This window comes from Nycticebus coucang, chromosome 21, assembly GCF_027406575.1.
Source record: "Nycticebus coucang isolate mNycCou1 chromosome 21, mNycCou1.pri, whole genome shotgun sequence".
Lineage (NCBI taxonomy): Eukaryota > Metazoa > Chordata > Mammalia > Primates > Lorisidae > Nycticebus > Nycticebus coucang.
The window spans coordinates 65,676,632-65,699,465 of NC_069800.1; the positions used below are offsets into that span (position 1 = coordinate 65,676,632).

At 54.1% G+C, this 22,834-nt stretch overlaps 1 protein-coding gene across 1 annotated transcript in view; it reads left to right on the plus strand.

The window, feature by feature from the left end:
* Nucleotides 1-22,834, plus strand: part of CDH4 (cadherin 4) — a 469,303-nt gene that overhangs the window by 382,633 nt on the left and 63,836 nt on the right. The window contains exon 5 of the mRNA XM_053574371.1: nt 16,945-17,100. Coding sequence (XP_053430346.1) covers nt 16,945-17,100 — 156 coding nt within the window. The remainder of the gene's footprint in view (nt 1-16,944; nt 17,101-22,834) is intronic.

Below are 22,834 nucleotides of genomic sequence, written 5' to 3' on the forward strand. Positions count from 1 at the left end.
CCAGGAGATCAGGCCTTTGGGTCTCCCACGGTGCTGAGGCCCAAGTCCCCACAGCAGAACCCTGTCCACCCCCCATACTCTGCCTCTTTGCTCCGTGCCAAGCGTTCTAGCACCCTGTGAACCTCGCCAGTGGGAGGTGCCCCTCAAAATGAATTTCTTTCATTCTGCCCAGACCCCCCACCTGGCTCTGCAGCAATCCAGGACCTCTGAAAGTATCAAATAGGACACCAGAAACTGGCCCCTGAGAGAACCGGGTCCCCTCTGACGTGTTCAGCGCTCACAGTTCATTCCGGGGCATGCTGGCGAGGAGGGGACGGCATGGGGAGGATGGGCTCAGAGGATTGACCTGCAAACCCCGTTCTACCAAGATCCGCCCTGATCACAGTTCTGACACATCCCGCCAAGGAGAGCAATAACGGGCGTCCCAGGGACTGGGGGCTGCCCGTCATCTGCCTTGCAACGCTGTGTGGCCCCTGTGACAGTGGGCTGGGACCGCAGGAATAGCTCCAGCTCCCAGCCTGGGCCTGATACTTGACCACATTTGTCCCAGGGACATTGTGAGAAACAGTTGATGAATACAGCCTCACTCTTGGGTCTCTAATGGAAAAGCCCCGTGAAACTAAACTCCTTGGGACCCAGGAGCACTAAGATCCCCAACTAAGTCCTCCTTGGAATGGGAAGCCTGCCGCACCGTAATCCAGTCCCCGGATGGCTTAGAGACGGTATTCTCAGGCCCTGGAGGCCAAAGCTAAGGAGATTCCAGACTAGAATTAAACGAAGCCACAGGAACACTGGTTCTCTGAGCTTCAGTCTTTGAGACTCTTAATCCTAGATTATCAAATGCAAAACATGCCCCAGCCTGAAATGAGAGGCTCGCGCTGGCTGGGGCTGGGGAGCAGGTGGGTTCTCTGCCCTTGGTTATCCCCAAGCCTCTGACACTTGATGCTCCCATTTTCTTACTGCACTTTCTATTTCTCTGTTTACAGAAGAAGGTTTAGGAAGCAATTTCACTTGACCTTGGAACAAAGGAGCCTAAAAGTCGCACAAAACCTGGGAAGCTTAGGCACTTCCATCTCAAAGGCAGACTGAGGTCTTTCTGCCGCTCTGGTGGGGATGTCGGAGCCCTCAGACCGGTGTCACGCTGACACAGACACCCACGGAGGGCAGGTGGGAGGCCTCGGACCTGGGGATCTGCCCAGGAGCCCTAGGAAGGAGGAGGTAAACAAGAGAGATGCTTTCCAGGAGGCACTGCCACCTTCCTAACCTGGAAATCAACTTGACATTTGTATTTGCCTTCATAGTTTGCCCAATAATACTTTCACTAATATTCAGAGGGGATAGAACAAGGCGAGATTAAGGACTTTCCCAAATTGCTTCCTGGTTTTCTAAATAGGAAAGTAGCGATCCCGGTGGCAGAGTTGAATTGAGATTCTCAGGGAAAAAGCAATGGAAAATTCTATTTTCCACTTCCTTAAACACCAAACTTATTTTCTTTTCTCCTGTGAGATGTTAATTCTTATAATAACTGAGACCATATGTTTGCTAACTAGAGTTATAAAAAGTAGTTACTATGACAGACAGACAGCCTCCTCCCAGCTCCTTGGCCCAGACGACTTTGAGACAGACCAAGACCATTGGGGAAGCCGGGAAACCCAGTCCGAGGTGGGGAGTGGGGGTCAGAATGGGTCTGATGGCATCTGGACAGCTGGCATGAAGAACAGAGCTCGTGTCCATTTGCCGACAGGGCAGACATCCTGACCGACCTCCATTGCCGCAGGCCAGAGCAGTGGGTGGCTCTGCTCCCCAAGACGCAGCTGGACAAGGCCAAGGACGCTCCCACCTCAAGCCTGCTCACATCCTGGCCCCCACTACCCAGGCGCGTGGTCAGGGGTCATTTGTGTTGGTTCTCAGCCCTGTCGATTACAGCAGTGGCTCACGCAAAAAAAGCTCCAGAGCACACCAAATGGCAGGCCTGTGCTTCGAGAAAAGGCGTGGCCTCCCCAAGGGACGTTCCTTCCCTAGGTGGGACACATTAATTTGACCCCTCTCTGTCTGACTTCTGTTTCACCAGCCACCCTTCAGGCATTTCTGAGCTGTTGACACCTCTGCGCCCCACATCCTACCTCAGGACAGGCCCTAGGAGAACTTTAGAATGGGGGGCTAATCTGTGCCCCTGGAAGGTGATGGGACCCTGCATCAAGGGGACCGAGATCCGGCAGGACCAGAGGTGTTTGGAAGTTAAGAACTTAGAGTTGGATGAAGCAGGACAGACTTTCTGGAGGACGAGGGCTTTGGAGTCAGGCTCAAGCTTAGATCGAGGAGATAAAACCACGAATATAAAACAAGAGCCGAAGCAGGAGGGGTTCGTTCCGTGGATCGGACACAGCCAAACTTCATTCACAAGTTACACCCTTAACCCACACAACCACCCCTGTGGCTGAGACTCTTCCTCTCCAGCGTTACTAGGAGAGGCTTGGCCCAAAAAGGTGAAACGTCTTGCCCAGGTTACACAGGCACAGTGGAGCTCCCAGCAGCCTGGTGCCTGAGTCCAAACCCCAAGTCACACATTCATGTGAGCTCTTGGGGGCAAGATCAGGACCCCAAAGCAGGGGCCTCCAGTGAGTTCCCACCGTGTCCCGGGCACAGCCTCCCGCCCCTGCCTGCTTGCCACCTGGGCTTTGCAGTGGCCACCTAGAACCCACATCTGCCTTTCCTGCCCTCTGGGTTAGCCCTGGAAACCTTCCTGGACCCCAGCCTGTGACACCTCCAATGTCTCCTCCAGGCACGACCCTCCTGGGCTTGTCAGTGGTGCAGTAGCAACCCGCCCATGTTTGCTTTCTCCCAGATGAACAGAGAGTTTCCCAAAATCACAGATTTCTCAATATTCCCCTCTAAATTTACAGAGCTAGAGGCCCCGGCACATAGAAGCATTAGCATGTGACCAAGGGACAGCTGAGCAGCGCAGCCCATCTTAGCAGCGGGGCAGAGGCCAGGCTGTCACACAGGGCTCAGATCAGGAGCTAGGTGAGACAGAAGCCATCTCCCGATGGGCCACAGGGAGCCAGCGAGGGCTCTTGAGCAGCAGCAGGACATGCACTGACTCCATCAGGACCTTCAGTAACCCAGGGATTTACAGCTTCTCGAGTTTTAGCCAATTCCCTCAAACCTAGGTGGTGCCCTGTCCACGCGCCCTCTCCTACGTTAGTGGTTCACAAACACCGTCCTACTTCGCAGACGGTGAGAAGGGTCTGGCTGACCTGGCCCCTGGCTGCACCTGCCCTTGCCTGGGGGTGGGGTCCCTGCACAGTTCGTCCCACCCCTCCAAACCTGATTCCAGCTATAGCAGGCGAGACCTGCTCTCTCAGGAGGAAGCCCAAGCCTGCAAGTTGCTTTCTGGGTCTTCTGGGGGCCTCAGAGCAGTTTAGACCCCTGGGTGTCCCTCAGGGATTCCGGGACAGGGGAAGGGAGGGCGCACACCGGCTCTGCGCAGCTGCTCTGCCCTCTCCATCCCTCAAAGGCCCAGGCGAGGCTAAAATGTGTTGTCTTAAGGAACGGTGCAGGTCAGCACTGGGCTCTGTGGGTGTCTGCTCACTGCTCCCCCAGCCCAGCCTATGGTGTGACAGCAGAGCAGAGGTGTGTGCAGACAGGAAAGGTGCCCCACAGGCCTTCAGGTTCACTCTGTCCCACCCTGAGCTCTGGGGAGAGCAGAGGCATGTGCAGACACAGAACGTGCCCGACAGGCCTCAGGCTTACCCTGCCATCCCCGTCCCACCCTGGGCTCGGAGGTCTTCGTGTCTGCAAGGACCCGTCTCCACTTCCCAGCCAAACCCCCCTGGACAGCACCTAGGCCCAAAGTAGGGGACATGAAGGTGCATCGGAGGCCACCACGGGCGGCACAGGCACGGCCCCTCTGCAAGGGAAGTCCAGATATGCCTGGCACAGCCACTCCACTCGGATGTATGGGCACCTCGCAGCTTCTCCCGGGGAGTACTCCCAGCGCATTTGTATTCCGCAGCCTCCCTGGTTCTGGATTTGTCACCCCTCCCCCCTCCAATGCATCATTAGGGTGACCATACGCATTTACACAGGCAGCCAGGCTACAGCCAACACTCACTTCATGATGGCAGACGCCCCACCTCTGCCCACTGTTTTGCCATGATTTAGTGCTTGTGTACATCAGTTGTAAGAAAGTATCACTTTCAACATCCTTGTGGGTTTTTTCCCCTGATTGGTATAATTTATATGAAGGCTCTAAGCCCCCTGCCGGGCTGGGACTACTTGTGATACACATATAATTACAAACCTTCTTCCCAGCTTTGTGTGCTGCCGGGAGGAAAGACATTTTAAAAGGAGCTATTTCAGTTAGGCTGATGAAATGCATATTCATGGGCGGGGGGGGGGGGCTTGGTTACTTAGCTGTTATTGTTCAGCAGACCTGGTCCTTGGGGACCAGAGGAGATGCAGGGAGGGGGTCCGGGGTTGCTGGTTTGACTCTGTGACCTTGAGCTGTGTGCACACCTGTCTTTGCAAGCCTTGGGTCAGCCCCCAGCCACAGACCCTGGGAGTCGGGGGCAGCTGCCTCCGTCCTACTCCCTCTGGTCCCTCTGCTGCGCCTTGTTTCAGATGTGGGGGTCCCTCCTCCCTCCCTGCATTCGGTACCCTTCAATCCCCCAAACCTGAGCCTCCCCCACCTTCCATAGAGACTGCCTCCTGCTCAAACACCCGGCACCTCCCATGGCCCACACTTGGAGCACTATGCTGTGTATTTGTGGGGCATTTGCCACACCGGCCCCTGCAGGTGTCCTCAGGACCCAGGCCGGAGACATGTCTGCTGCCCCACAGTATGGGTGTGGCCCTACGGCCGCCACTCACCTCAAGGCCTTCACATCCAGATTTTAAAAGACCTGTACTTTAAAGAAAATGTGGGGGGGGTTCCTTAATGACATCAGCCTTGAGAAAGAATTTATGAGGAAGGCCCCCCTTGACAATTGCAGCAACAACAAAAATAAACAAATGGGACCTGATCAAGTTAAAAAGCTTCTGCACAGTTAAGGACACAATTGACGGTGCCAACAGATAACCTTTAGGGTGGGAGAAGATGTTCCCATGTTACGAAACTGACAAAGGACAATAACCACACTCTACAAAGAATTCAAGCAAATCAAAGAAAGAACAAACAACTCTATTAATCATTAGCCAGGAGACACAAACAGAATCTTTCCCCAAGAGGACAAATGGCCAACAAACACATGAAAAAATGCTCATCATCCCTAATCATCAGAGAAATGCAAATCGAAACCACCTTTCAGAGTCACCTTCTCCCAGTGAAAAGAGCCACATTACAGTGGATGTGGAGAGAGGGCACTGCCCTTCACTGATGGTGTGACTGCAAATCGTACAGCCCTTTTGGAAAGAAGTGCGGAGAATCCTCAAAGGGCTAAGAGTAGACCCTCCATTTGACCCCAGGATCCCATTACTAGGTGTCTACCCAGAAGGAGAAACACCTGTTTACCATAAGGACGTTTGCACCCAAATGTTTATAGCAGCTCAATTTACAGTCGCCAGGATGTAGAAACAACCCAAGTGCCCATCACCGCGTGAGTGGATTAATAAACTGTGTGTACGTAGAACATGGAACACTGTTCAGCCATAAAAAATGGAGACTTTGCATCTTTTGTATTAACCCAGGTAGATTTAGAGAACATTCTCCTAAGACCCCCTATTCTCCCAATAACGGAAAAGCCAGCACCCCATGAGCTCAGTACTAAGTGGAAACCGGGGGGTGAACAAGTACAAGCCCACAGAGGGAAAACACAAATTCAAGAAAGGGGGGACATGGGGGCTCAGGACATGCCTCCCATGGGGTACGCTGCAGGGTATATGGCACACCTCCTGGGTGACCAGCTGAAGGCAACTCAGACTTTACCTTACAAATAAAACAATGTAACCTAATCATATATGCCCTCATATTACTCCAAAATTAAGAGAAAAAAAAGACCTGAGCTGGTCGAGCAGACATCACCCAAGGGTCCTCGACCAGCCGTGTGCCCATAGTTCCCTGTGCACTAATTCTTGTCTCCTCGCAGAGGTCTCCAGGGAAGGCCACCGAGTGTGCCCGCCCAGCAGAGTGGGCTGAGACCCAGCTGATGGCACGGCAAGGCAAGGCCCTGGGCATGGCAGCTCCGTGTCCAGCCCCAGCCTCTCCTGCATCCTGGACCCTGTGTGCCTTGGCCTGCACTGTGTCCACCCCCACTTCTAGCTGTGAAGCTCCCCGGTTAACGTGCACCCAGCTCCTGTCCCACCAGGGGGGCCGGGCTCTCTGAAGCTGAGCCCTCCTCTACCACCAATGGCCAGGACAGAGAGGCTGTGCTGCCCACGCCCGGAGCCCCGTCCATTTGGAGAAGCCTTGTCATGTACTGATCCTTCAGAACAGCTCTCTCCTGGGCTTGGGGCTCAGTGCTGCTGTGGGGCTTCCGGGGCAGCAGCTACTGGGGGTGGGGGGAGACACAGACAGGTGTCCTGAGAGGCAGGTCTGCAAACAGGTCCAGTCCTGCAGGACACAACTGGGCAGATGCAGCTCCCAAGCCTCTGTGACTCTGTGAGGGGCCCACACCTGTGTGTCCCATGTGAGCCTCTGGGTGGGTCTTCCTTTGATTTTTAGCATGATTTTCCTGTTTGGGAAATAACCAAGGAAAATTCTACAACTGTAATTTGGTTCAGTTGCAAACATGTCCTAAGCACCTGACTGGGCACAGTGTACCCAAGAGAATGGGGGAAATAAACACTACAAACATCAACAAATAAACACAAGTCAAGTGATCGCAGGGCCGTGCAGGTACACAGCTGGGGCTGGGGCTAAGGCAGGGCCAGGTGGGGCCGGGCAGGGTTGAGACTTGGGCTCCAACCTCAACTCAGGGAACAGGTAAAGCCACCTCATCTGGAATCCGAGCCCAGGAGTCCTGACCCTGCCCTGCCTGGTGGCCTTCCCCGTGGGACTGCGCTGGGGTCTGCCTGAATCACCATGGGCCCCATGCAGATGGGGAGGAAGCTCTGTAGGGTGTCCTTAGCACCCCGTGCTGCCCTCTTGATGTGGGAGCGTTACCCACTGGCAAAGTTTTTTGGGGGGGTATCTATTTCTTATTTTTTTAATACAGAGAAATAAAATAAGAAAAAGAAAATGATTTTGACCCCACTACTGACCTTTTTATTTTAAACAGAACACTCCCACGGGCTGAGAAACCTGAGGCCAGTGGATGCTCCCCCATTTGCTCGCTTGTGGCCATTTCTGATTTCAGATGGGAATAGGCACAGCCGGGAAAATCACACACACGCACCCCCCTCCAGCACCTGGCTGCACCATTCTAGACCTTCCGTAGGCGTCCAGGCAACAGGCCCCTGGAGAGGTCCCATCAGAGCAGCCTCTGCAGGCCAGTGGCCTGGGCTGCAGGCAGGAGGCTGAGAATTCCAGCCGCCACAGTGTCTCAGGGCTCTCCGCAGCAGCCCCAGGCCTCAGGGCCTGGGACCTACAGTGCTGAGACACTTGCCTCACATCCTGCACCCAAGGCAGGAGCAGACCCGCACAGGCCTGCAAGTCCTCTCCCACTCAGGGGAGCCCCTGGGGACGTCTAAGCACAGGGAGACCTGACTGTCTCAGAAGCTGTCTCTTTGGTCAGCCAGCTGGTCACACCTTGCCCGTGAGAGCCTCTGCCAGATGGCAAGGACATCTGGCCTTCCCTGCATTCCTAAGGCCACTTTACAAGCAAGGGCCTGAGAGCCCAGCAGCCTCAGCGCTCTGTTCTTATTGCCTGTTATGAGATAGTTGATGCTAGTTGTGTTTGGTTAGCAGGGATAAGATAGTTGATGCTAGTTGTGTTTGGTTAGCTCAGTCATCCCATCAGGACTCACATCCTTCATCTCCCTCCTCCACCACCTGTAGCCACTAGTGGTGGCTGCAAAAGAGCTGCCAATGCACCTGCCATCAAATCCACTTCAAGGGGTGACCGTGGTAATGATCCTTTTGTGCTATTGTCAAGGAAAGCAAAATACATCTTTCTATGCACCTCAGGGTTTCCTTGTGTCTCACATTCAGAGATTGGTCACACACCACCCCAAGCTGCAAGGGATAATGACAGGCAGTGGTTGTGTCATTCCAGCCACTGTGAGGGGAGGCAAGGAAGGAGAGGGGAGCGTGGCCTGGTTGTGGGCTCAGCCACACTCCCACACACCTTTTCAAGCAAGGTAGGACCTTGGGCAGACTCCTTAGCATAAAGGTGTTGTGGACACATCCCCAGATTTTCGTATGCCACCCAGTAAGTGATGGATTTGAAGATTATTTTTGGCTCTGATAGTTACTGGATACTTGTTTTTCCTTCTTTAGGAGGAAGGTGGGACTTCGCACTTTTATTTTTAGGCAGCATCTCATTAATAATTTACTTATGTGCTGTGACTGCACCTTCAGACTCTAGGTCCGCACTCCAATGTGTTGGTGAATTATGTGTTCATTACTCACGTACAGCATAAAAAGCATCTCGATGCCTAGAAAAATTGCTCATGCAATAAAAACCTTTGTTGTTTATTCATTTTAACATAATAACCATCTTGTCTCATGTTGTGAGTATTATTATCAGGACTCTGATGACAGCAATGGCATAGGAGACCGTCATTTTTATAGAGCCAAGTTATTGCCATGTTTAGTTTATCAGAACTTTTATTATGGTGCTAAAATGAAAACTGATAAAGGGGAAAGTAGCTGCTACACCTGTAGTTCCCAGGGCCTCCTGGCAGAGTCAGCGGTGAGTCACCTTCAGTCCCAGAGTATTCAGGGGTGCCTCCTCTGTGCCCAGCACCACATGGAAACGAAGGGCTCAGGGTGCCAGATGTGGACCAGCGGCTTCACCTGCGGGTAGAACATCCCTTAGAGAGAACTAGCGGGTGCACCCACACACACACACTGTCCAGAAGCCCCTGGAATCCCCGGGAGGAGCCCAGTGAGAAATTCTGGGCCTCACTGAGTCTGTAGCAGGATGACGCCAGCTTTCATCAAGGGTGGTCTGCTAGAGGCCACTGGGTTTGTCAGATGTCCAGCTGCCTCATCCTATTGCCTTTTGCCTTAAATTCAGAGTTAAAGGCTGAGAATCAAAGGGTGAGGACCGGGAGGCAGGGTTTCCGGCGCATTCCCAGGGGTTCCCCGAGCACCTACTGTGTGTCGCAAGTCTGGGGGGCAGAGCTGGGAGGGACCCAGACCTCCACGCAGAGGCCACATCTGCCGCAGGTCAGTCAGCACAAAGAAAGTTGCAGCCACCTCGGCACCTGAGGGTCAGCTGTGACCCAGCAACCTGGCTGCCTTCCAGGTCTTGCTCTCAGGCCACTGTGTCCCTAATCTCTAGGGCACTCGCCAGGGTTAGGAGCTTCTAAGTAATGATCTCGGCCCTCCCTTCTTTATTATGTTAAAATTCACGCTGAAGGCATTAGTAATTCACTGTGCTGTGCAGCTATGACTCCATCTAGTTTCAGGCCTGGGCCATCCTGTGCCCTTTAACAGACTCCTCTTCTCTCTGCCCCAGCTTCCAGTGACCCTTCACCAACTCTGTGCCGCTGCAGATTGTTCTGAGCGTTGTGTGTAAGTGGAAGCAGATGTTACATGGCCTTGTATGTCTGGCAGCTCTCACTGAGTGTGGTTTTATGTTGGCGTTTGCTTCCAGGACTTGGCCCCTTTTGTGGCCACATAATATTCTGCCAGGTGTATCAGCTACTTCCCCCCCCCCATTATCAGTTTTCATTTTAGCACCATAATAAAAATTCTGATAAACTAAACATGGCAATAACTTTGCTCATCCATCCGTCAGCTGGATGGGGGGCGGGTGCTTGGGCAAGGTCACGTGGACAGACATCAGCTCTTTGGGGCCTGTGCCCAGCAGTGCCCCCAGCATGTACCCAGGGTGAGAGGAAGCTGGGCCCAGGCTAAGACGTGCCTCATCCCTTCCACTCCTCCTGGGGGTTCTCTTCGGTCCATCACTTGTACAGGAAAATCAGGCTGTTTGTAGGGACCTCAACCCAAGACACAGGGACCTAGAAGTCCAGGTGGGCCTCCCTGGGGAGGTAACCTAGGCCCAGACTGGACACCACAGTGACATTAGCCTCTAGTTGGCCCTTGCCTGCCAAGCGCGATGTTACAGCACCTGGGCGGGCAGGGCTCCGACTCACTGCAGCTGACAACTCCGGCTATCCCAAGTGGGAAGGAACGTGCAGGAATGCTCCTGGGCTGCTCGCAGACCCAATGGGATGACTAGACAGGAGACTGGCCAGTCAGATGGCCCCTGGCCAGGGCTCTGGGTCTGCATGGGGAGGCACAGAGCGGCATAGCTTTGTGGGCACTGCCGTTCAGCCGTCCCCATTGTCACAGAGACGCCTATTGCAATGCCAGGCCCAAAGTCAAGGAGGTCCCTCTCTCTGTCAACTCGTACAGCCTGCACTCCGTTCACCGCCAGCCAAACGTGTTCCACTCACGCTTCTGTTAGTGCTCGTGTGCCTGAACCTGTCTTCGTGATTTATAAAACTCAAAGTATTTGTGAACAGTTACGTGTGATGGCATCAGTGTTACACAACAAATGCCTTTTCATATCACATTCTAGATTTTTCTGCTCATTACAAGAACCTACGTGAAAATAACTGAAGGCTGAATTTCATCATGCATGAAAAATATTTGATAAAATGCAAGAAATACAAAAATAACGTTCAGGAACCAAGGAGGAGTTGGGGGTGGGGGATGAGAATACTCCTCTGGCTTTAAGTTTGTCTCATTCATTCCATGAGAACAACGTGACCCAGCACCCTGGCAAAGGGCTTTTAAGTTAAACTTCGAAGCAGCTAAAAGAATCTCAGGTAGGACAAGGTTACACTTCCATAATCACCTTCAGAAGCAATTAATGTGAAGTTCTGGCTCAAGGTCTCAGAGTTACAGTGATGTTTGATGACATGGGCTTCCGCAGTCTCCTGCCCACCCCCAAAGTCACATTTGCGGACCTGGCTGGGGACAGGGGCATCCAGGCTGCTGGCTCTGTCCTGGGGCCTGTGCCGTGAGCACGGAGTGCTGTTCCTGCAGCCGCCTGACTTCAGAGGCCTCAGAAGGCAGTGCAACCACCACGGAAATGGGACCTGGGCACTGGTTACTCATGAGCCCTTGTCAAGTCCCTTGGCCTCTCTGGGCCCCAGTCTCTCCATCTGCAGAATGGGTAGAGGGATCAGGTGGAGCTGGCACTGTGGGGTTTCCCCTCCACTTGTCCCTTACAGAGTTCCGGGTGTGAGGGGTCCCTCCTCTTCTGAGGCCAGGACAAGAACACGAAAGGCTGGGAGCTGTAATTTGCCCAAAGGGGCTTAGAACGAACATGAACAACAGGCTGAGGAGGGGCCACAGTGGTGGGGGTCACGGGGCAGGCCTTCCCCGAGCCTCACAGGGCCTGCCTCTTCCTCCTTTTCGAGCTGCTGCCGGCCCCACGTATTCCCAGGCCAGCCTGGCCAGGCTGCTGGAGCTGGGATGTAACCACCCCTCCCATTTTCCCCTCCCCTCCTCCTCCTCCTCTAAAGGCCCAGCTCATCCTCCTCCCCGTACAGAGCCTCTGACCTTCTGCCTCCTGTGCTAAGCCTGAGCCAGGCAGCCCCTCCCCACCGTCCCTAGCTGCTCACTTTCTCAGCCTCCTCATCCTTGGGCGGGGGTCCTGCCTCCTCCAGGAAGGCCTTAGGGCCCAGGACGGCCCACAGGTGACCACAGCAGCAGGCGAAGGGCCAGGCACCCTGCCCGGGAGGCAAGTCCTCACTCTCTCTGCTCCTCTAGGAACTACTGGGCACCCCCTGCCACACCACACCCTGCCGTGCTGGTAGCCATGTCCCTGTTCCAGGGGCCCAGGGAAAGATGTAGACACCAAGTTCATGCTCAAACACGATGGGAAGGGGGTCTACACCAGCGGGCAGGAGAGAAGACTCAGAAAACCTGAGAAAACCCTGGTCTTCTATCTGCGTGAAAATCAAGGTGTTCAAGCAAGGGCCACCATGCACCTGCCAAGGCCACAGGGGTGGGGCCCGTGTACTTAGGTGGTGGCCTTCCCACCTTTGGGCTCCATGAGAGTCTGATTTTAAAAGGAAATTGTGCTTCTGGGCAGGCTGTACGCGGCAGGCCAGTGCACATCCACCTGCCTTCCTCCTGGCACTGTGGGGCGAGTGGGGCAGCACAGGGACTGCTGTCACCACCCAGAGCTTTACTCCACAGAGAGGTGGGAACCACTACAGGCAACTCAGACTCCCAACAGGTGAGGAAAAGAAGAGCTCGCCGCCTGTTTTCCTGGGAAATCTCTAGGTTTAATATCCTACAGGGAGTAAGAGCTGAAACACTTCATTCAAGGGTTATATCCTGCTGGAAGAACTTGATCCTTAGATTTCAAAAGCATCTTTTAAAATGCTAGGACAGGAACCAAAGAGGCGTTATTAATGGCAAAACCCAGTAAATGCAGAATGGCCACCATAGGACAGGCTGGTGCAGAGAGGAGAAGGCTGCATGTGTGTGTATGTGTTTGTGTGTGTGTGTTTGTGGGGGCGGGGTTGTGTGTGTTTCTGTGTATATCTGTGGGTCTGTGTGTGGTACAACTGTGTTCTGGGTGTGTATTTAGACGAGACCAAGCAAACACACTCTGAACCTGACTTCCTTGAACGCCCTCCTTGCTGCACGCCGCGGGTCCCACGGACCCTGCTCTTCCCTGACTGTCCTTACCCTGCTGTGCAATCACAGAGGGAGAGGATGTCACCTACGGGCAGAGCTCTGATCCAGCAGGCAGGCGTGCCATGTGTGACGCTGGGCACAGCACACGTTTCTTGGGCTGAGTAAGGCATTGCTGCCCCCTGCGGACAGGACAGGGACAGCTGCAGCTGGGGGGACAGCACCCCCACCCTAAGGGTCCTTTCCTGGAGAGCGGTCCCTCCTCCCCTGAGGAGATGTTTTCTGGAATCTGTATGTGAGTCTCTGTCCTAGCTTCTTCCCCAAATGCTTTGGGAGTAAACATCTAAGGTGTTTGCAATTCAGACCCACACATGTGACTTTTCTCTAGATTCAAGTTCATTTAAAATTAGGCAAATATTCCTCCTTGGGGGAGATTCTGCCATAATCCTTCGCTTCCAGCCTCTTCTAAGGACGGGAGCCGGCCTTCCAAGCAGCAGTCCCTGGGTACACACAATCACCAGGCACCGTAAGTTATTTTAATGTAGACATCACTTAAACTAACCTTTCACCATCTGTTCCGTCCTTTACTAACAAATTCAAAAGAGCACAAGTCTCTGTGGCGTCGTAAAGCAACGTGGTGTTTTCATGGCCTATCAGGAGCCTCCATGGTGTTTCCGCCTTTGCCAGGCACAACCAAGGGGAAGCTGCTCCCTCCAATCTGGCGAACTTGTTCGCACAGTATTTCTTCCTCATGCGGCAAACTGGGAGAATCCAGAGTGTTCTGAGGGCTGATGCTCAGGGCCCCGCACCCACCATGCATGGCGACCAGCGCCCAGCGTATTTCAGAAACTGCTGCTGAAAGACCCCGGGTATGAAGCAAGAGCAGCCCAGTGATCAAAATGTAATGACTTTGCTTTGCAAAAAATAAACACAAAAAACAAAGAAAGTCTTTAAATATGTTTTGGCCAGCAGTTTTATAATTAAATTTCCGTGTGCAAGATGGGTAGCAGGGCCCAAAGAACATAGTGATAGCACGCAGCAGATCACCTGTCCTTCCACTGCCCTGGCTCTGTGTGTTCCCCTAGCCCAGGATAGCCTGGCAGTGCCCTCTCTGAACCAAAGTTAAAGCAAGCTCTCAAACTCACGGGGCCCTCCTGGTGGGTGGTGATCTCAGCCCTTCTCCCCAACCTCGAGCAGTAAGTCAGCGGAGACCGAGGGAGTGGCTTCTCCCTCTGATCTGGACTTAGCCCCAGGGACCCAGTGACCAGATCTTGGTGAAAACTGCCATGGGTAGAGTACAGAGCATCTCCAGGAAGAACAGCTGCCTCTGCCAGGACTGGCCTGAAAGGGCGGTGCTTGGTAACCTCCAGCAGTAGAGGCAGGGCTGAGTAAGACTCAGGCAGAGCCTCTCCCACAATGCCTGCAATGACCAGGCAAAGTGCAGGCGGCCCTGAGCCCAGACCAAGCAGATCTCAGCGTTTCTGCTGCCAGGCCCAGCCTGCCAGCCCCCAGGTGCTCTCCACGCAGCCTGAATGCTATGCACGACTTGGGCAGGTGCCTGGGGCCAGGACACAGAGACTCCTCTTAGGCCATGTGGGCATGCAAGTGTGCCCGCAAGTGTGTGTGCCCGCGAGTATGTGTGCACCACCGCAGACCTGCCTGCTTCCACCCCCAGGGGCCCCCACCAGCACTGGTGTGGGCCCCAAATTCATGTTGACCCCCATAAGGCTACACAGGGCAAGCATCCCTACCTCTTCCTTGGAGGTGCTGACTTCCTCCCAACCTAGGCACCACTCAGCCTCTGGGTTCCACTGTGTAAGATTCTGTTAGCTGTAATACTAAACATGATAAATATGTTTCAATAGCCTCTAAAGCAATATTGATTCTTATTTGACCCGATGGTTATTCCACAATGTCAGACACTGCAGTCCTGGGGTGGCTCCATGCTAACCACCAAGTTCGCAACTCAGTCGCCCACCCCAGCCGGAGGTGCTAGTTCAGGAGGAGATGTCACCAGGAGATGCTAGTTCAGGTAAACGTTGTCTGCCTGGCCTAGTTTTCTCAGCTTGGGCATTGTCCTGGGGGTGGCTATCTGCAGATTAGACTGGGGTTCCGTCCTCTGCTTGGGAAAAGTTCCAGAGAATCCCTAGGCACCACCAGCTCTTCCTGTTCTGTTCCCAGATGGCCCATTTCTGTCTCTTCTTTCTTGGTGACTGTGCTGGTGACACACCAAGCTCTTTAGTCCATCCGCCCTGGACTGAGCCTGTTGCTCGTTTGCTGTAATTCTGTGTCAGGAATGAAAACACCTAATGTTGGTTTGGACTCAGCCTCTGGGTTCCACTGTGTCAGAGTCTGTTAGCTGTATCACTAAACATGATAAATATGTTTCAATAGCCTCTAAAGCAATATTAATTCTTATTTGACCCGATAGTTATTTCACAATGTCTTTTAGGTTTCTAAAAGGTCTTTTTGTTTTTAGTTTCATCGTTAAATTTTAATTGCATCATTTCAATAAAAAGACCTGGTCAATTTTGCTTTATAGAGTATTTTTCAAGGTTTCAGTACTGTCCACTTTATTATAAAAGTGTTGTTAAAGGGATGTTGCCCACCTGCCAAAAAAAAAAAAAGTGTTGTCATGGTACCATGAGCTTTAAGGGGGAAAAAAGGAGTTGTTTATTGTTGTTGTTTTTTTGGTTTGTTTTGTTTTTTAGACAGAGTCTCACTCTGTTAACCTGGGTGGAGTGCAGTAGTAGCCTCAGCCTAGCTCACAGCAACCTCAAACTCCTGGGTTCAAGTGATCCTCCTGCCTCAGCCTCCTGAGTAGCTGGGACTACAGGCTCCCACCACCACACTGGCTAGTTTTTCTATTTTTAGTAGAGTTGGGGGGTCGCTCTTGCTCAGGTGATCCACCCCACTTGGCCTCTCAGAGTGCTGAGATTACAGGCATGACCCACCACATCAAGCCCAAACGTAGTATTTTCTAAAGGTGTCTCCAAATTTGAATGAGGATCTGTTAATTCCATCTGGTCAGACATCCAGGGTGTCCATAAAGCTTGTGTGCAATTTAAAAATAAACCATTGCACACAAAGTTTCTGACACCCTGTATTTCTAGATCCCTGTGGCCTCCCTGTACTTCCTCTAGGGAGCCTTCCAGGCTCCAAGAGGCGCCCAAATGTGGGTGGGTGGCCACGTCTCCACCAACGTCCCCTTCTCATTACAAGATGTTTTGCTTCATCAAAAAGGAAGACGCGTCTTATTTTCAGTACTAATGTCACCAATTAAACGACACCCCTGCCTAACCTAACCCTGCCCCGCATTTCACACATGTCTGTGCTGTTTCTGTTTCTGGTTATGGGTCTTTTCTGGCTTACTCGAGGATCCCAGGAACCATTGTTAAATTCTATTTAACCAATAGCTTCTCTGTGAAAAGTACTTTAATGTTCGTATTTAGCATTAAACCGTGCCGACGATGCCCTTCCATGTTTAGTGAGTGTCTAAGCGTGGGTCACCTCAAGAACGGCCCCCCATTCTTGCGACCCTCATGGGAAGTTACCCCACAGGGGGTGGCATCATATCTTCCAGGGCTTCTGTGAAAAAAGCAGGAAGCCGGGGTATGTTCTCAGTCTTTTTACATGGGACATTACCAAAGTTTTGAGATACACAAAAATCAAGACTCGTAAAATCTATGTAGACGGAAACAAATGAAGCCTTCCCAGCAGCACTGACGAGCTGAGCAAGTTAAACGTGCATGGGTGAATCAGAAAGCACACTCTCGACTGTGTGTCTCAGAAGCCAAATAATGGACCACAACACAGTCTGTCTCAAAACTTTCATAGTGACCTATATACATCCAGAAACGTCTGTGGCCTTCACACACTGCTGAGACCTCGGCAAGACATTAACGAGTATGGTCCCAGCGTTGTCCCTCAGAGCTCTGGGCAGCTGCTGCTCTCACCGCTGAGGGCCCACATCAGGCCGTTCTTTGCCATCATTTTCATTCTTCTCTGCGTTCTGATCTCTGTCTGGAGTCCCAGCTCCCTGCACCCACACTGAACTCAAAGTATGATACCATGTTCCTCGCTGTTAGCTGGTGGGCCCCAGGCCTATAGATGGTGGCCCTCAGTAAGTCCCCGACCGTTGGCTGTCCTCCTGGAAATGGTCACGTGTGAAGAGTTCCGGGATGGGGTGGCGTCCTGGGCACACAGACTGACCTCTTCTCGCTCTGCTCCTCCTCCAGATCCGGTCTGACAAAGACAACGACATCCCCATCCGCTACAGCATCACGGGCGTGGGCGCCGACCAGCCCCCCATGGAGGTCTTCAGCATTGACTCCATGTCTGGCCGCATGTACGTCACCCGGCCCATGGACCGGGAGGAGCGAGCCTCCTACCATGTGAGTATCCCCAGACCTGGCCAATCGCAGTGCTGCCAGGCCCTGGCTGGGCCCTCAGCAAGGCAGGTGCCTGCCTGGCCTCAGGGTCCCTAATGCACAAGGAGGCCTCCAACTTTGGCCTGGACTAGAGACTTCTGGAAGGCTAGTTAGTGAAAGCTCAGTCACTGGATGCCACCCCCAGGGTTTCTAACTCAGTGGCCCTAGGATGGGTCTGATAATTTGTATTCTAACACATTCCCAGAGGGATGCCTTCCCAGGCTGGGACCGCACAGGGAGAACCACCGGTCTAGAAGGTCTCCATACCCACAGCCTCCTGCCTGGGTAGCCTCTCCCGGCGTCACAGGCTGCTGCACACCACGGGCCCCTCCCACGGCACCCTCTCATTTCCCTCCTCCCGCCTCTCTGACAGTGGGAAGCACCTCTGAGATGGGACCTGCTCTGGGTCGGTCTCACAGGCTGTGCATGGAAAAGACAGGTGAGAAGGATGGAGGCTGGAGACAGTGGTTTGGAAGGTCTGTCAGTCTGTCTGCTCCTCAGCCATTCTGACCCTAGCTGGAGAGAGGGGCCCCCAGCTGTGTGCACATGTCTCGCCGTCCCCCGGTCCAGTGATGCCATAAGCATTAGTCCCCTGGGCTCTGCCCCTCACGTGCAGAGGAGGTGCTGCACCTGCCAGAAGCAGCACAGACCAGAGTCAGACTGGAGGTCAAAATCAGCCTTCCCCCTCCAGGTATAAGCCCCAACCCTCTCCATATGTGAGCCACAGCCCTCTGTGCGTATGAGCTCTGTCCCCTCCAAGTATGAGCCCCACCCCTCTCCAGGTGTGACCCCTCACCCCACTCCAGGTGTGAGCCCCACACCTCCCCAGGTGGGAGTCCACCCCTTTCCTAGGTGTGAGCCCCACCCCTTACCAGGTGTGACCCCACTCCCTCCAGGTGTGACCCCCACCCCTCTACAGGTAGGAGTCCCACCCTTTCTCTAGGTGTGAGCCCCACCCTGCCCAGGTGGGAGCCCTCAGGCAAACCACTTTCCCCTCCAGCTGGGGATCTCTGTCCCACTAAGTGTAGAGACTCAGATGATGGCAGCAGCTCCTGCTGGGGTTGCCTGAGCACTCACAGGAATGTAGCACTGGAGCAGAGCCCAGTACTAGCAGGGGCTGTGTATGTTGGGGTGACCCTCCGTGTGGGTGGAGGAGTCGCCAGGCTTGTCCACACCATATGCCAGGCCCGAGAACAGAGTCCGGCCCTCAATGTCTCGCTGGCCACTCACAGATGGGAGGACGTTAGTAGGAGGAGGCCACTTCTTCCATTGGCCATGGTGGCCTCTCTGAGGATCCCCTAAGGCACCACCAGAAGCAGGAGGCTAAAGGGACCCTGGAGCTTGCTTGGGAGACTGCCTACTCCCTTCATAGCCACAGATTTCCCTCCCTCAGACTGGCTGCCCAAGTGGCCACAGCTTCACAGGCACTGTTCACATGGACTAGGGGGTTCCACACACCCTATGGTCTCTGCCTTTGACCAGATACACGTCAGTAAGCTCACAGTGCCTGACATCAGCTCCCCAGTTAACTGGACTCAGACTTCTCTCTTCACGTTCTCTGCCAAGAGAAACCCTGGCCTACATTTCCAGACTCTTCCCTCTCATCTGCCCACTTGATCTCCTATCTGTCCATCCATCCATCTGCCCATCCCTCTATCTACCCAACTACTCAACAATCCATCCATTCATTTGTCCACTTATCCACCCATCCACCAACCTGTCCATCCACTTATCCATCTATCCATCCATCTATCTAATTATCCATCCATCCATTCATCCAACTGTCCATCCACTTATCTATCCAACTACCCATCTATCCACCTATCCTTCCATCTAACCATCCATCCACCCATCTATTCACTTATCTCTCCATCCACCCATCCAGCCACTTATCCATCCATCTGCCCATCATTCTATCCACCTCTACACACCTCCAGTCACCCACCTATCTGTTCATCCATCCATGGAACTTTTCTTGAGCTCTGAGTTCCCAGCCCTGTGTTAGGTGCTGGGCATGTAAAGGTGAATAGGGCAGAGCTGATCCCACTTTGGAGGGCCTTGCACATTCACGAGATGAAGGCGCACTGAGTGCTTCTTGGCCTGAAGCCCCTAAGGAAGGCTGTGTCCCCAGATTCTTCAACACCAGACAAGTATTGAGAACGGCAAGTGCAGCCCCCAACACGATGCCCCTGCCCCTGCCCAGACACCGTCTGAGGTGGCATCTGGCACCCTCCTAACTTTGTCTCATGGACAGTGGAGGCTGGAGCCAAGGGGAGGTGCTACAAAGGAAATAGGCTGGTGCATCAGCTGGATGGAAAGAGAGATTTCCCTTGGGTGCTTGAGTATCTAAAGGAAAATCGCTGTGTCCTTTCTGAGCGAGGATGGTGACTTTGCTCACGGTGCAGAGGAACAGGGGGAAAGTGATTTGGGAGTTGGCATCTGCAGCACACATGCCCATCAGGGCTGTCAAGTCATTTTAGGTGCAGGCTCAGGTACAAAAGCACAGACAGCCTGGGCAGCCTCTGCTGCTGGCTTCAGTGGAAGCAATTTCAGGACGTCTTTCCCCAGAGAGGGGCTGGCAGGGTCCTCGCTCCCTCTTTGAGGTCCAGGCACCCTTGAAAACCAGGTGTACACTTTTCTTTCAGCTTTTCTCACGGTACCACTCACAAGGACTACCTGGCCAGACGCCAGAGACACACTGACACCTCTCTGTCCCCCACCCTCCACCACCGTCCCTTCCCTCTCTGCCCTCCGTCCCTCCGCTCTGCCTTGTCTGTCAGCCTACATCTGCCCTCCAATACGCATATGTCCCTTCCAAGACTTATTCTTCAGGGGCACTCATGCCCTCGTCTAGAGGGATGGTCAGCCCGTGATTGGGGCCTTCCCCCCAGAACAAGGGTGCAGGGAGCCCCAGTCTCTGCATGGCCCCGCAGGACAGCCCTTATGTCCCCTTGCCCTTCTCATTTAGCGGGCTGCTCCGGAGCCTCACCCTCCATCCTCAGAGCTTTCTGCCTCTCCATGGCACAAGACACAGCCGGCTGCTGATTTACACTCACCTTTCCAAAAGTGGGTTCCTGGTTAGTTATCATGGCCACTAAAGAAGTGCACCTTCCTTCTTGACCTGAGCCATCCCTCCCTATCCTCTCCTGGAGGCCATGACATCAGGGCTGGGACCCCCCCCCCCCCCGTGCTGTGGCTTCCTGCTAGATGGGCGCCTCAGTCTCCACACCTGATCCCACTGCCTTGGGCACAGCCCTGGCCGCCCTCCTCGTGCTGAGCTGTGGCCTGAGGTCTTCCGGGCTCGCTTCTTCTGCATCTTCAGGAACCCTTTCACTGAACACACGGTGTTTAATAAAACCCCAGGCTGGCTCAACACCTTGGGGCACCTGCCCATGGTCATGCCTGGGGCTCTGACCACCATGGCAGCTGGCAGGAGCTCTGCTGCCACCTGCTCTTGGCCTGCCCCAGCTCAGCTCCTCACCCACCCAGGATGGCCGCAGGTTCCAGATCCCAGTGCAAAGAGAAATGCTCGGGTGTCATCTACAGCTTATCAAGAATTTCAGGGCGGCACCTGTGGCTCAAAGGAGCAGGGCAAGGACCCCATATGCTGGAAGTTGTGGGTTCAAACCCAGCATCGGCCAAAAACTGCAAAAAAATAAGAATTTCAATATGTAGAGCAGAGCGTCACAGCTAAGCCACACACAGGGCCCTTAGGGGTGTAGGCCCTGCATGGCTCCACCAGTCCCAGGGTGTGAGGCTGGCCCTGTGTGCCCACCTTGAGGTAGGCATTAATCCAGTGTCATTTCTACAGACACCAGGGCTTAAGGACATACAGGTCCTGCTGTGTGCCCCAGCCAAGCCTTGTGCAGGTGGCTCCAGGGCCACTACATGTCAGCCGCCCTTCCTGGAGGAGGGAGAAACAGGCTTTAGGTTCCTGGGCCCCCCACATAACAGCTCAGTATCCAGAGCAGCCTGGAGTCCTGTCCTCCCCAGCACATGAATCCCTGAAGCTAGAAGCCCCCTGTCTGTAGCCAGGAGCTGCCCAGAACAGCAGCCATAGCTGCCACCCTCCCAGCTGCCCGCTGGCACCTGCCTTTCCCTGGAGGTGGGAGTCTCTCTCTGCAGATACTGTGCCCCTTGCTGGACTCTGGTGACTCTGGGCTTTCCCCCTCATAGGACACACTTCAGGACCTCTGAGGAGGCTGTGCCAGCCAGCAGAGTGTGCTGGCAGCGGGTCAGCCCCACATCAGTGCTCAGGACAATGCAAAGCCCCGTCCGTCATGGGTTCCCTGCCCCGTAGGCCCAGAGTCCGGCCGGGTTCCATGTGTTTCTGCTCAGGTCTCACAAGACCAAAAGTAAAAGCAGCCGCCCAGGCACACACTGGGGGCTCTGAAGAGAATCCTCAGGTGCTCCAGGCTGCGGCAGAGCTGGGTTCTTGTAATTGTGGGGACTGAGATCCCCACGTCCCTGGCAGTGGGGTGCACTCATCTCCTAAAGGACACCCATATTCCTTGGCACGTGGCCCCTCCGCTGTCACCCAGCACAGGAGCATAGCACACTTTCTCTCCTGCCACTGGGTTGGATTGGGCCCCACAGATGATAGCCAGTCAAGGAGGGGGGCACATCTGGGGACCAGCACCTGACACCCTTAGGGCCATTCCTTCCTCCTCCCCAGGTGCCCTGAATTCTGTCCCATCTCCCACTTGGCCCCTTTGACTGATGAGGTGGCACCAATGCACCCCCAGCCCGAGGAGACAATGACGATGGATGTGGGTCGCTGCTCATTTTGCAAGACAGTGCTCTAGAAAATTCTTTTAAGACTTCCATGAGTGAGACACTCTCGAATCCCACCACTCACTGTCACCTCATGCAAGTTTTCTAACGTTCCTGCCTCGGTTCCCCCACACGCAGAACAGAGGTGGAGGCGGTGCCGACCCCGCAGACCCTCGTGAGGGCTGGAGTGGGGCTTGAGGACTGACCGGTGCTCAGGGCTGCCCAGCCACCGGCCAACGCCTGCCATGCACCCTGCACCACCTCTAAGGCCTGAGTGGGCTTCTCCCTGTCTGGGCCCCTGCAGGAAAACACTCAGACCACATGGGGGAAGAGGAGACCTGCCAGAGGGGACGGGGTCGCCTCGCACACGCTATGCCTGCACGATCCTCAGTCAGCAGATGCGCCTTCTCCGGAGCAAGCTCCCCCAGCCCTGCAGGGCAGGACCAAGCCCGTACCTCATGCCTATCCCCTCCCCGTGTTGAGAACAGGGATGTGTCCAGCCCACAGCGTCACAGGGAGCTCACTTTGCTTGGTGCTGAGACCTGCAGGTTGTAGAAGCTCAGAGGACTCAGCTGAGACGCCGCCTCGCCTCCCCCACCACCAGGGCAAAACCCCCCATACCCCAAGCCAGTGTGCCCCGAGAGGTGGGCGGGAAGAAGCCTTTCCCCAGGGACCTCCCACAGAAGCTACCAAGTGTAATCAGAACTGGGGGGCCAGGGGTGGGACCGCAGAAGCAGGCAGCCTGGTAGCTGTGTTTCCATTATCTACTCTGGGCCTGCTGCTGCCACTAAAGATAGCGCCTACTAGAACCAGCAGCATGGTCTTAGGAGATAATAACTTTAATTTTAGCTCAGAATTACTTTTTTTCAAAAGCCCTCGACCTTTGACCGGGTGTGTGATTGCCTGGGTGCATTTGACAAGATGA